The 11,428-nt window shown below is 61.3% G+C and overlaps 1 protein-coding gene across 7 annotated transcripts; it reads left to right on the forward strand.

Annotated features, from left to right (window-relative positions):
• The first annotated feature begins 1,209 nt into the window (after window positions 1-1,209).
• LZTS3 (leucine zipper tumor suppressor family member 3) lies at window positions 1,210-11,209 on the forward strand. Of its 7 annotated transcripts, none has more exons than XM_036093178.2 (5): window positions 1,210-1,356; window positions 5,910-6,072; window positions 6,617-7,093; window positions 7,411-8,208; window positions 8,627-11,209. In XM_036093178.2, exons 2-5 carry the CDS (start codon window positions 6,001-6,003, stop codon window positions 9,323-9,325), a joined length of 2,046 nt encoding a protein of 681 aa, XP_035949071.2. In that variant the 5' UTR covers window positions 1,210-1,356; window positions 5,910-6,000; the 3' UTR covers window positions 9,326-11,209. The 7 variants fall into 7 exon arrangements, with proteins under 7 accessions (XP_035949071.2, XP_035949068.2, XP_035949075.2 ...); XM_036093175.2 differs by having other exon boundaries at window positions 1,211-1,356; window positions 7,411-8,271; XM_036093176.2 differs by lacking the exon at window positions 1,210-1,356 and adding an exon at window positions 1,559-4,326 and having other exon boundaries at window positions 7,411-8,271.
• The last annotated feature ends 219 nt before the right edge of the window (window positions 11,210-11,428 follow it).

The following is an 11,428-nucleotide window of genomic DNA, read 5'->3' on the forward strand; positions in this document are numbered from 1 at the left end:
AAAAGGAATAATTTGTCATTGACTTTAATGATTTGTGAAAAACTGTATTTTTACTTGATAAACTCAAAGGCAACCACCAGGAGAATTAAACACAGGCTTTCGATCTTGCAGACCACTATAGAAAATAAAAGTAAATGTGGAAAAATCCAGAAAACAGGAAATAGCAAGAAATATATACTATAAAATACGATGACAGATAACCAAACAAATCAGCAATGACCAAATAACAGCTATGATACAATGGGTTAAATCCCAGCTAGAGTGGAGGCGCTGCAGTTTTTAGGACAGACCCTTTGTGCCTCCAGGCTTTTACTCATGCTGAACCCTAGGCCTGGTTTGCTTCCCCGCCATATTCGCCGTATTCGAGGCTAAGACCTCCAGTCCCGGCCGGCTTCCTCCCGGCAGTCCTCCCGGGCCAACCGGGACAGAATGAGCACTCCCGGTACAGAACGAAGCACGCGCGTGCGAAACTGGTACTCCGGGTGAGGGACGAAGTCCTCACCTCACCCCCTCTTACCCCCGAATGCAGCGTGGGGTTGGGGCTGGGTCTCCTGCCAGGTATGGGGCAGGGGGTGAAAGCACTCACACCTTGCTGGATTGTAATGTGTATCTTTTTCCTCGTTGCCCTCCTTTTACCCCCGGACAGTGAGCCTCCGCAGCAGCAAGTTTCAAACCGGCACCGTTTGCTGCCGGACAGAGTTACGGCCCCTCGAAGCCTCTTACACGCCGGCCTGCGGTCCCCGCGCCCATGCGGGTCTTCCCTCGGCGGTGTCGGATCCCCCCCGGGAGGGCTCGCCCCGCCCCCACCTTGCAGACTTGCGGTCTCACGGCGTCCGTTGGGAGGCCGCGTCCGGAAGAGCAGGAGCCGGAGAGAAATGGGGCTGGGGTCGACGTCGAGAGCCCCTTCCCCAAACCGGAGGGGCTCCTCCCGGTTGCCAAAGTAGTGGCGGAGGGCGCGGTCCCACTGGATTTGTTAGAGATCAGAGCCTGGGGGTTGAACCCAAGGGGTTTGTGGGGGTAAGAGGCGACGAGCAGAGGGACTCGGGCCGACTTACGCAGCTCTGGAGAGGGTGAAATAGAGGGGTCCCACGCGCGAACCCGGACGCAGCTACAAAGGGGTTAAAGCGCTGCGCCCCGCCCCAGCCTGGGGATTGGCGGCCCTGGGGGGCGTGGCCGGAGGGCGGGCCCGCGTTTGCCGCAGCCGCGGGTGGGCGGGGCCCGGGCGGGGAGCGGGAGGGGCGCGGAGCGGAGCCGGGCCCGCGCCGCGCGCCCCGCCGGGCGGGCTTCGGGCTGCGCCAGCGAGCCGGACCGGTGGCGCCCGCTCCGAGGACCCCGCACTGGACCCTGAGGCAGCGAGTAAGTGAGGCCGGCCCATCGTGGCACCCCTCCCGGCTTCGACCTGTCGTCGTGCCCGCTGCACTGCGATGCTCGTCCTGCCGGACCCGGAGCTGGGGAGGGGGCGCGTCCCGCTGCTGGGGTCCCGGGGCGGGGGAGGGGAGTGGAGATAAGGCCGATGATGTCATGGATGCTTCACCAGGCCTGGGGGGAGGTGGCGGCCGGAGGGGGTGCGGCCCGGATTATGTCACCTCTTCCCTCTGCGCCCCGCCCCCCGGGGCCACACGCGCTGGTAGGGAGCTAGGGAAGGTGCGAGAGGGATTTCCTGCACCACGGAGACCCTCGGGCACCTCCTCAGGACAGCCTGTGGCCGGGGTCTCTATCTGTTGGCGCTGCGGGCCATGGACTGCTGGTGAATGGCGAACACCCCCACTCCCCTGCGCGGCAGCTCGTGTGTGCGCGCGTGTGTGTGCTGGGGTAGGGGGGGGCGCTGTCAGCCCCCTCAGTCCTTAAACACCAGCTTCACCAGAGCCAGGATCTAGGAGATGGTTCCCTTCCCCCGTTGACACCAAGGGAAGGTGGATCTCCCATCCCACATCCCAACCAAGAAGTTCTGAAGACCTCTGCACCCCAAAAGCCCTACAGTGCCCCCAGTCCCCTTTCTCCCTCAATCCTTCTTCCCGGAAGCCCTTCCTGATTTTCCTGTCCAGATTCATTGCCTCTTTGCATTGCTCATAACTAGCATTCCCACAGCATTCTCTCTGCATCTCCTCAGGGTCAGGGCCCAGAGACCCCTAGGACTCTGCCATCTGTGTCCCCAGGGCACCCCCAGGCCAGCCCCTGGGGAAGCCTCAGAGTGAAATCTCCCTGGAGTAGCCTGAGCCAAGTGCTCCAAGGCCCCTGCTCCCCAGGGGCGATCAGGGATGCTGTCCTGGGAGGCAGCATTTGGATTGGTCCTTGAAGGATGCAGGGTGGGCATAGAGAGCTGGGAAGAGATTTTGTGTGGAGTGGAGAGGAGCTCAGGTCAGGGGAAATAGGATGGGCAGCAGGAGATGCCTTGAAGGCCCTGCTGCAAGCTCTGCTCTGGTTCTGGTGACTGAGAGAAATGCCAGGCCTCTTACCCATAATACATTTACTTCTTAAGATTCCTGTAAGGTAGGTGTGAGAACCCGAGGTGAAATAACCTGCATGCATTCACCCCTAATCAGTTCAGCTGGGATTTACACTTGAACTGATGCCTCCAGAACCCATGTCGACTGTTCTTGGCGCTGCTCGTGGAAGAATTTGGGCAGAGCAGGGACAAGATCAGCTTTGCCCTTTAGAAAGAGTCCCCTGGCAGCTGTGTGTGGGAGGGAGTGCAGGGGGGAAGAGGCCAGCGAGGAGCCCCCAGCAAGGGTGCTGGCAAGAGGGGCTACTGAAAGCTTTAGGGGGCAAATGGGCTGGTATAGGGGCCTCTGAGACCACAAGAGAGGGGTAGAGTGTTCTTAGCTTTGGGAGGGACAGAGGTAGGGAGGGGTTGAGTGGTCACTGTGGTTGGAGGGACCTGCCCATGTAGAGCCCAGGTACAGATCATTTGACCCCTTTATGACCATCAATACTCTGCATAATGTCCCAGGCAATGAAGGTTGATGGCACAGAGAGAGCGGCAGAGTTGGGCAACAGGCTGTCATCCCAGGTTGTTGAGCTGCTGCCCTGAGGCTGCTTATGCAGACCATGCTCAGCCACCTGGGCCAGTTCAGGACCCTAACCCATACACAAAGCTCAAAACCTTCCCCTGGGCTCAGTTTCTGCCTATCAGGGAAACAAATGCCCCTCCTTGTCCTGCCAGCTCCCTGCTGGGGTTTTGAGAAAAGAAACTGCGGCAGCCCAAACTCGGCAAAGGCAAGGGGCAGGGAATGCTTGCTGACGGGTTAGAATTATGGCAGGACACTCTGGGGAATGAGGCTCCAGGGAGAGCTGCTCTGGGTTGATAGTCAAGGATTCCCCAGGTAGAGCAGGAGCCGGTCCCAGGAGACATTCCCAGGAACACCTCATTTCCATCTAGGACTCTGGGCATTGAGCTTGTCTGGGGACCACACACATCCCAGGGAAACAGTGGCGCAGAGTGGCCTACCACCAGCCTCAACCTGTGGTCAGATCCTCCTTTTGTGGATCACAGAGAAGGAAGTACTGCATGTTTGTACTGCACCCTACAGCTCAGAAAGCACCCTTGCAAACACTATCCCCTGTCACTCTCATGATCAACATGATCACTTCTTTTTTTTTTTTTTTTAAGATTTTATTTATTTATTTGACAGAGAGAGCGAGAGAGCACAGCAGGGAGAACAGTAGAGGGAGAGGGAGAAGCAGGCTCCCCGCCAAACAGGGAGCCCGATGCGGGGCTCGATCCCAGGACCCTGAGATCATGACCTGAGCCGAAGGCAGACGCTTAACCATCTGAGCCACCCAGGCACCCCTCAACATGATCACTTCTGAGGTTTGCTCCTGCCCACATCCTGGCATCTGCTGGAGCCCCCTTGCCTAGCTCTCTCATCTCACTATTGGCGCCTTCCTTCGGCATAGCAACATACTCAGGTTTCTACCATGCTTAATTTAAAATTAGAAAAGAGCCTTTGGATCCCAAACCACCTTAAGTTACTGCCTTCTCTGGCCTTCTCTTTCACCAGGGAACTCTCCCATCTCTCCCTCCGGACCCAGCTACTCTTGTAGCCTGGCTTTGCCGTGCACCACTTTTCTGAAGCCAGTGAGGTTTCCACCTGCAGATCCAGGATACACTCTCCAGTCTCGACTTTACCTGGCCCCTTTCTAACACTGGGAGCTGCTCTGACATCTTGAAGCCCCCCAGCTTGTTCTGCAGGGCCTGCCTTGTTCTGGCCTCCTTCTTGTGTCCACACTGCCTCCCAGGCTTCTGGGGCCCTGCCACCTTTGCTCGATGCTGGGCTCCACCCACACCACCCTTGAATGCTGACCACCGCAGTCTCTTTCCACCCAGTATGTGAGAGATCTTTGTCTGGTCTTTCCCAAAGTACCTGTTTCCCCAAACATTCTCCCCCTGTTTTGTTAAGGGTGTCACACCCGCCCCTTGCCCCTGCCCCTGAACCCCATCTCTATGAAGTTTGGTCAGTTCTTCCTCCCAGACCCCACCCAGGCCTTCCCACTGGTTTCAAGCCTCAGGCCACTCAGCTTTCATCCTCCTAGTCCCCAGCTGCTCCCCACACTGTACCTGAGGATGCTGAGCAAGGGGTCATGCTTAGGGTGGGAGGGGGATTTTGAGTTCAGGGGTAGCTGAGCTGGAGTACGTGGGGAGCGGAGGCAGAGCAGGGACAAGAGTGAGGCCTGAGAGGCACTCACTCTCAGGGTCCTGCACCTGCTGACACTGTGCTGAAGTTCTGCACTAGGTGCCTCCCTTGCCTCACCCTAGATTCAGCTCTGCATGTGGGGATAGACCGGCTCCTGGGAGGAAGGTGGTAAAGTGCTGTTCTCCACCCCTGGGGTGGGAGGGGGGCAGATGCTGAGAGAATGGAATTTTACAAAGGCAGTGGGGCCTGGCTTGGTGGTGAACTTTCCAACCACTTAGGGCTGTAATTCCAGGTGTGGTGGCCAAAAGACTCCTGATGGGCAAGAGTTTTGTTAGGTTCCCTTGGTCTGGGGCCTAATAGGAAGGACATGGCATCAGAATGGGCATCTGGGTAGAAGACAGTCTGAGGGGCACTCGAGGGGCATGGAGTGCCACCTGGACCCCTTCACCTTGGTAGAGAAGGAGGGCTCCTTGCCTGGTTTCTCATGGGAGTAGGGGGGGAAAGCCTGAAGGGTGCCCCTGCCACCTCTGGCAAACGGATTCCAGGGTCTGCATCCGCGGCTGGCACTGCCTGGTGCCTTGGCTCCGCTAGATTATGCAGATCTCTAGGGCAGGTGTTCCCCGGTGTGGATTTGAGACAAAGGAACCAGGAAGTGGGGCCTCCCTGAGCACAGGTAACCCGAGGCCTCTCGCCCTGCCTGCGCTGCGGCCCCCCCCCCCCGCTCTTGTGGGCTGGCCTTGGGGGCGGGGGGGCGCACGCTCACGGAAGGGCTCAGAGGACTTCACGGTTCAAGGTCCAAAGGGAACGGGGGAAGGGGGTAATCCAGGAAGTCTTCCCGGTGGCAGTGAATTCTTAGAGGGGATGGGAGGCGCGGAATCCCCTGCGGGCGCAGCTGGGTGCGGAAGCCCCGCCCCTCCCCCGCCCACCTGTGGGAAACGCAGGCCCGGAGGGAGGCACGGCCAGCGCCCGCAGCTGGTAGCACCGCGTCCTCTGCCCCGGTCTCAGCCGGCTCCGGGGCTTCTGGAGAGGTACTGACCGTGGGGAAGGGGCCCCTCGTGCGGCCGAGTTGGGAAGACCTCCGGAAGGTCCGCTCGCCACGCGCTACAGCCAAGGTCCCCGGCCGTCCGCGGGGGGCGGGGCGTGCCCGAGGTGGCGCCCACATGCGACCCAGGGGCGCGCGGCGGAAGACTCCCGTCCCTCCCGCGCCCGCCGCCTCGGGGCGCCTGGCGCTCAGCAGCTCCATGAGGTAGGTCCTCCATTCCTCCCATTTCGCAGAGGAGAAAACTGCAGTCCGGGATGGCTCAGTCGGCCCGTCCAAAGTCGCCCAGCTGGTTCGGGCCGAGCCCCGACTGCGAAAGTGAGGCACATGGCCCCTGCACACCGGGCCTCGGAGGGTCCCAGGCTTGAGGACCCGTCGGCCCCCCACTCCCTTGGAAAGGCAAGGAGAGGAGCCTGCGCTGGTAGTGAGCCTCCACTTCTGCCCTTGACTGCAACACCCTAGGTTAGGGGGCCGGGAAGGACCCCTACTCCCAAGTTTTGGTTAGGGGTGGGTTCTCTCCTTCCCTTAATTTCTGAGGTTCCCTATTGAATTCAAGCATTGTTGTACCCTTCCAACCCCATCTCCCCAGCCCATGAGGTTGGGTTATAGGGGTCCAGACCCAGGGTAAAGAACGCCTAAGTTTTGGCGGCTGCAGTGAAGAATTAGGGCTCATGGAGGAGATGGGGTTGAGGCGGGAGCTGAGGAATGGAATGCTGAGCTGAGCGAAGCTGGGAGGGTATGTGCATGGTGCCCTGGGGCCTGGGCTTCATCAGGTGGGCAACAGGCACCCCCATTACCAAGCTGTCACTCTTACCCCAGCCCCATTCCTCCATCCTGGGTGTCTGGGAACTCTTGTACCCATTGTAGGGAAGGGGACACTGAAGGGCGGGGTGCAAGTGGGGGTGGGGCTGACCTATCTTTGCCTTCCCACCTGTGCCCGCAGTGCCCCCCTGGCTTAGTCATGGCGAAGCTGGAGACGCTGCCTGTGCGCGCTGACCCAGGGCGGGATCCTCTCCTGGCCTTTGCCCCTCGGCCCTCTGAGCTCGGACCCCCAGACCCTCGCCTGGCCATGGGCAGTGTGGGCAGCGGGGTGGCCCATGCCCAGGAGTTTGCCATGAAGAGCGTGGGCACCCGCACGGGGGGTGGGGGCAGCCAGGGCAGTTTCCCCGGCCCCCGCGGCGGCGGTGGTGGGGCCAGCAGGGAGAGGCCAGGCCGCTACCCTTCCGAAGACAAGGCTCTCGCCAACTCCCTCTACCTCAACGGCGAGCTGCGGGGCAGCGACCACACCGATGTCTGCGGCAACGTGGTGGCCAGCAGCGGGGGCAGTAGCAGCAGCGGGGGCAGTGACAAGGCCCCGCCGCAGTATCGCGAGCCCAGCCATCCACCTAAGCTCTTGGCCACCTCTGGCAAGCTAGACCAGGTCGGTCCCCAGGGCCTTTTTTCTGAGGGGAAGAGAGGAGGGTAAAGTGGGCCCTGGAGGTTGGGGTGTAGGGGCCAGAATGGAGGTCGGGCTGGGGAGCCCTGGTGTGGGGTCTTGGGGGCCAAGTCTGGCTGGTGGTTCCAGGGCGGAGACTTGGCTTTTGGGTGCCATGCGGTGGAGCCCCGGCTGGGAGGGACTTCCAGGATGGAGATTAATTGGGGGTGAGGCTGAACCTATCTTGGCTAGAGGGAAGAGGCTGGGGCCGAGGTTAAGGCCCCATTCTGATGCCCACTCCCCCTTGCTTGCTTTTTACTCAGTGCTCAGAGCCGCTAGTCAGGCCTTCGGCCTTCAAGCCCGTTGTACCCAAGAACTTCCACTCCATGCAGAACTTGTGCCCCCCGCAGACCAATGGTACTCCTGAGGGACGACAGGGTCCTGGTGGTCTCAAGGGCGGACTGGACAAGTCTCGGACCATGACCCCAGCGGGCGGGGGTGGGGGCGGCCTCTCCGACTCAGGCCGGAACTCACTGACAAGCCTGCCCACCTACAGCTCCAGCTACAGCCAGCACCTGGCGCCCCTCAGTGCCTCCACCAGCCACATCAACCGCATCGGCACTGCCAGCTACGGCAGTGGCGGCGGCGGCGGCGGCGGTGGCTCGGGCTACCAGGACCTGGGGACCTCTGACAGCGGGCGCGCCTCCAGCAAGAGCGGGTCGTCCTCCTCCATGGGGCGGCCAGGCCACCTGGGGTCGGGGGAGGGCGGAGGTGGAGGCCTGCCGTTCGCGGCCTGCTCACCCCCCTCGCCCAGTGCCCTGATCCAGGAGCTCGAGGAGCGGCTGTGGGAGAAGGAGCAGGAGGTGACCGCTCTGCGGCGGAGCCTGGAGCAGAGCGAGGCCGCGGTGGCCCAGGTGCTGGAGGAGCGGCAGAAGGCATGGGAACGCGAGCTGGCCGAGCTGCGGCAGGGCTGCAGCGGGAAGCTGCAGCAGGTGGCCCGCCGCGCGCAGCGCGCCCAGCAGGGCCTACAGCTGCAGGTGCTGCGGCTGCAGCAGGACAAGAAGCAGCTGCAGGACGAGGCCGCCCGGCTGATGCGGCAGCGGGAAGAGCTGGAGGACAAGGTGGCCGCCTGCCAGAAGGAGCAGGCTGACTTCCTGCCCCGGATGGAGGAAACTAAGTGGGAGGTGCGGGCAGGGGGCTTGGGCTCTCCCTCTCTGAGTCTCCTTCCTTCTGTCGCTCTGGAGAAACCCAGAGCTGCGGCCCACTGTCACAAGGGGGAGTGAAGGGGGAGGGGGACAGAACCGATGAGGAGGGTCGGTGAGGACCAGAGGGGCCCGGGGAGGGAGGGGGGTGCTGTGTGAGACTAGCCACGTGTGTCCTGGGCAGTCCAAGGGGGGCCCGTTGGGGCATTCCTGCGTGTCCCAGCAGTTAAGCCTGCCTCTGGAGATGCTCCGCGCTGCGGGCTGGAGGCAGGGGCCCGGGTGCCGGCCGCAGGGCTCTGCCTTGACCCTGGTCCTCTTCGCCCCTGCCCCTGCCCAGGTGTGCCAGAAGGCGGGGGAGATCTCCCTCCTGAAGCAGCAGCTGAAGGACTCGCAGGCCGACGTGTCCCAGAAGCTGAGTGAGATCGTGGGGCTGCGCTCGCAGCTGCGGGAGGGCCGGGCCTCGCTGCGGGAGAAGGAGGAGCAGCTGCTCAGCCTGAGGGACTCCTTCGGCAGCAAACAGGCCAGCCTGGAGCTGGGCGAGGCGGAGCTGCCCGCGGCGTGCCTCAAGCCCGCCCTGACCCCGGTGGACCCGGCCGAGCCCCAGGAGGCCCTGGCCACGTGCGAGAGCGACGAGGCCAAGATGCGCCGGCAGGCCGGGGTGGCTGCCGCCGCCTCGTTGGTTTCCTTGGACGGGGAGGCGGAAGCTGGCGGGGAGAGCGGGACGCGGGCCCTGCGGCGGGAGGTGGGGCGGCTGCAGGCCGAGCTGGCGGCCGAGCGGCGAGCCCGGGAGCGCCAGGGGGCCAGCTTCGCGGAGGAGCGCCGCGTGTGGCTGGAGGAAAAGGAGAAGGTCATCGAGTACCAGAAGCAGCTGCAGCTGAGTTACGTGGAGATGTACCAGCGCAACCAGCAGCTGGAGCGGCGGCTGCGGGAGCGCGGGGCAGCGGGGGGTGCCAGCACACCCACCCCCCAACACGGCGAGGAGAAGAAAGCCTGGACGCCCTCCCGCCTCGAGCGCATTGAGTCCACGGAAATCTGATCCCCTACCTGGGCATGTGGCCTTTTGACAAATGCCCTGTCAAGGCCAGAGTCCCCAGTGTCCCCTTCCCGCCATTTCTCTTCCCCATGTCCCCCATGCCCCCAGACCAAAGAGGTTCTCAAAGCAGCTGTGACCAGATCCCTCCCCACCGCCCCACTGGGTGCCCCTTGGGCTCTACCACAGGCCCTCTGGGCAGCCCACTTGGACCCTCCTCCAAAGGAAGGGAGAGAGCGAGGCAGAGTGTTTGGGGGAGCCCGTGCTCCCCTTCTTGGCACTGCTTTGCGGGAGATGGGAGGCGGCAGGCCTGCAGTACCATGAGGTGCCCCAGCCCCTCGGTAGGACCGGGCTGCCCCTGTTGGCCACCCCGGTGTCCAGTGATGCTCTCTGTGGTCACCTCCAAGGCCATGTAGCCTGACGGGGCCTGCGTGGGGTCTGCCGAAGCTGACAGACCTTGGGCTCCTGGCCTCTCTCCTTCCTGCCCTATTATCCCTCCCTGGGCAGATTGGCAGGACGAGTGGGAGCAGATGGCCCGTATGTGGTTGAGAGGGCTACCTGCCCAGCCCCTCCCCCCACCCCCACCAAGGTCTCTTGGGCTCAGGCCTCAGAGCCTGGCCTGGTCCTGAGTGTATGCCCATATGTGCGTATCAGGGGCCGGAGGGAAGGCTGGGGGTGGAGACTCAGTGCCCAGGGAAGATCTGCTCTCCTATTCTTGGGAAGGGTCACCTGGAGACTTCTTAGCTCTACCCCACCCTTCTGGCCAGGATCCCACAGGGTGATAGCCCCATCTGCTTGGCTCACCCCACACCCAGGGCCGCTGTCCGCGGCTCTGACTACAGCTATTAAGTGCTACCTGCCTCTCAGGCACTCCCCTCACCCGGTTTCTGAGGTCATATGAGTGTCTGTGATGTCTTCCTGTGTCTTCTCCCACTCGATTCCCCCAGCCTCCCTCTGCTTTCACGCTCAGAACATCATTGTCCTAGGCCACCTCTTCCCCCCAAACCTCACCTTTTCTTCCAGTAGAAAATTCTGCTTGATCTTTGGTGCACTGCCCACTTCCAAGCTCCAATGGGCCCAAGCCTGAGCCAGAGGCCTTTGTTTTGGGGGGCGAGGGGGGATGGTTGTGATTGCCCTTGAAGGACAAGGCTGACCTGAGAGGAACACTGACCCCTGAGTTCCCAGGACCTCGAGGTAGCCCAGTGTTTGCCCAGGGTAGGCCTGGCATGGCCATCAGTGGGGGTTGGGACAGCACTGTCACTTCCCTTCTCCTCTCGGCATCCTCTGAGTCTATCTCCCTAAGATAGGAAGGGAAAGGCAAATTTCTAATTCACCAGCAATAAAAATTAGAGGAGGCTTGGCCCTCAGCCCTTGTATTTCTCTCTTTTCACTCTCTTCCTCCCACCCCCAAGATGGGGTTTGGAGGACAGGGTGGAGAGAGCTGGCAACTACTGTGAGCAAGTTCCCCAACCCCTGACCAGCCTCCTCCCATGACTGGTGACTGTTTAATGAGCTGTGCATCCCCCACAAAAACAAGAGTGCCCCCCTGTGTGGCCTCTATCCCTCTGCACAGCCCCTTCCCGGCGACCCTCACCAGATCTCTGAGCCGGGTGAGGGGGGCCATCTGGCAATCACTGCCCATTCCACTCACCCCTCACTGTACCTGCCCCAGAACCTGGGCCTGGGCCAGAGGGGCAGGGGGAAGAGAAGGCATTAGTAGGAAAAAAAAAAAAAATAGAAAAAAATATGAACAGACTCAGCTTTGGGACTTCCAACCACAAAAGAAATTATATATAAATATATATAAATATATATCTCTACCATAGGTGATGGAAAGACTTCGTTTTCTTTTCCCAAAGAAATAAAATGGAGAAAGCCTCTTGAGTGGCATTCTTTGGCCTGCTTGTGTCTTTGCAGGTTTGGGAGGTGAAGCCTGGGTGAGGGGGGTGTGGAGGGCAAAGCTGGAGTAAACAGATTTCCCAGAGGAGGCACGAGACCGGAGGTGCTCACTGGGCCGTGCGAGAAGGCTGGCCCAAAGCCCAAGCTCCTCCATGTCGCCCAGGAGGAGTCGTTCCAAGTTTCTGCCCGATGGGGCTTTCTCTTCAGCTC

This window comes from Halichoerus grypus, chromosome 10 (genome assembly GCF_964656455.1).
Source record: "Halichoerus grypus chromosome 10, mHalGry1.hap1.1, whole genome shotgun sequence".
NCBI classification, from domain to species: Eukaryota; Metazoa; Chordata; class Mammalia; order Carnivora; family Phocidae; genus Halichoerus; species Halichoerus grypus.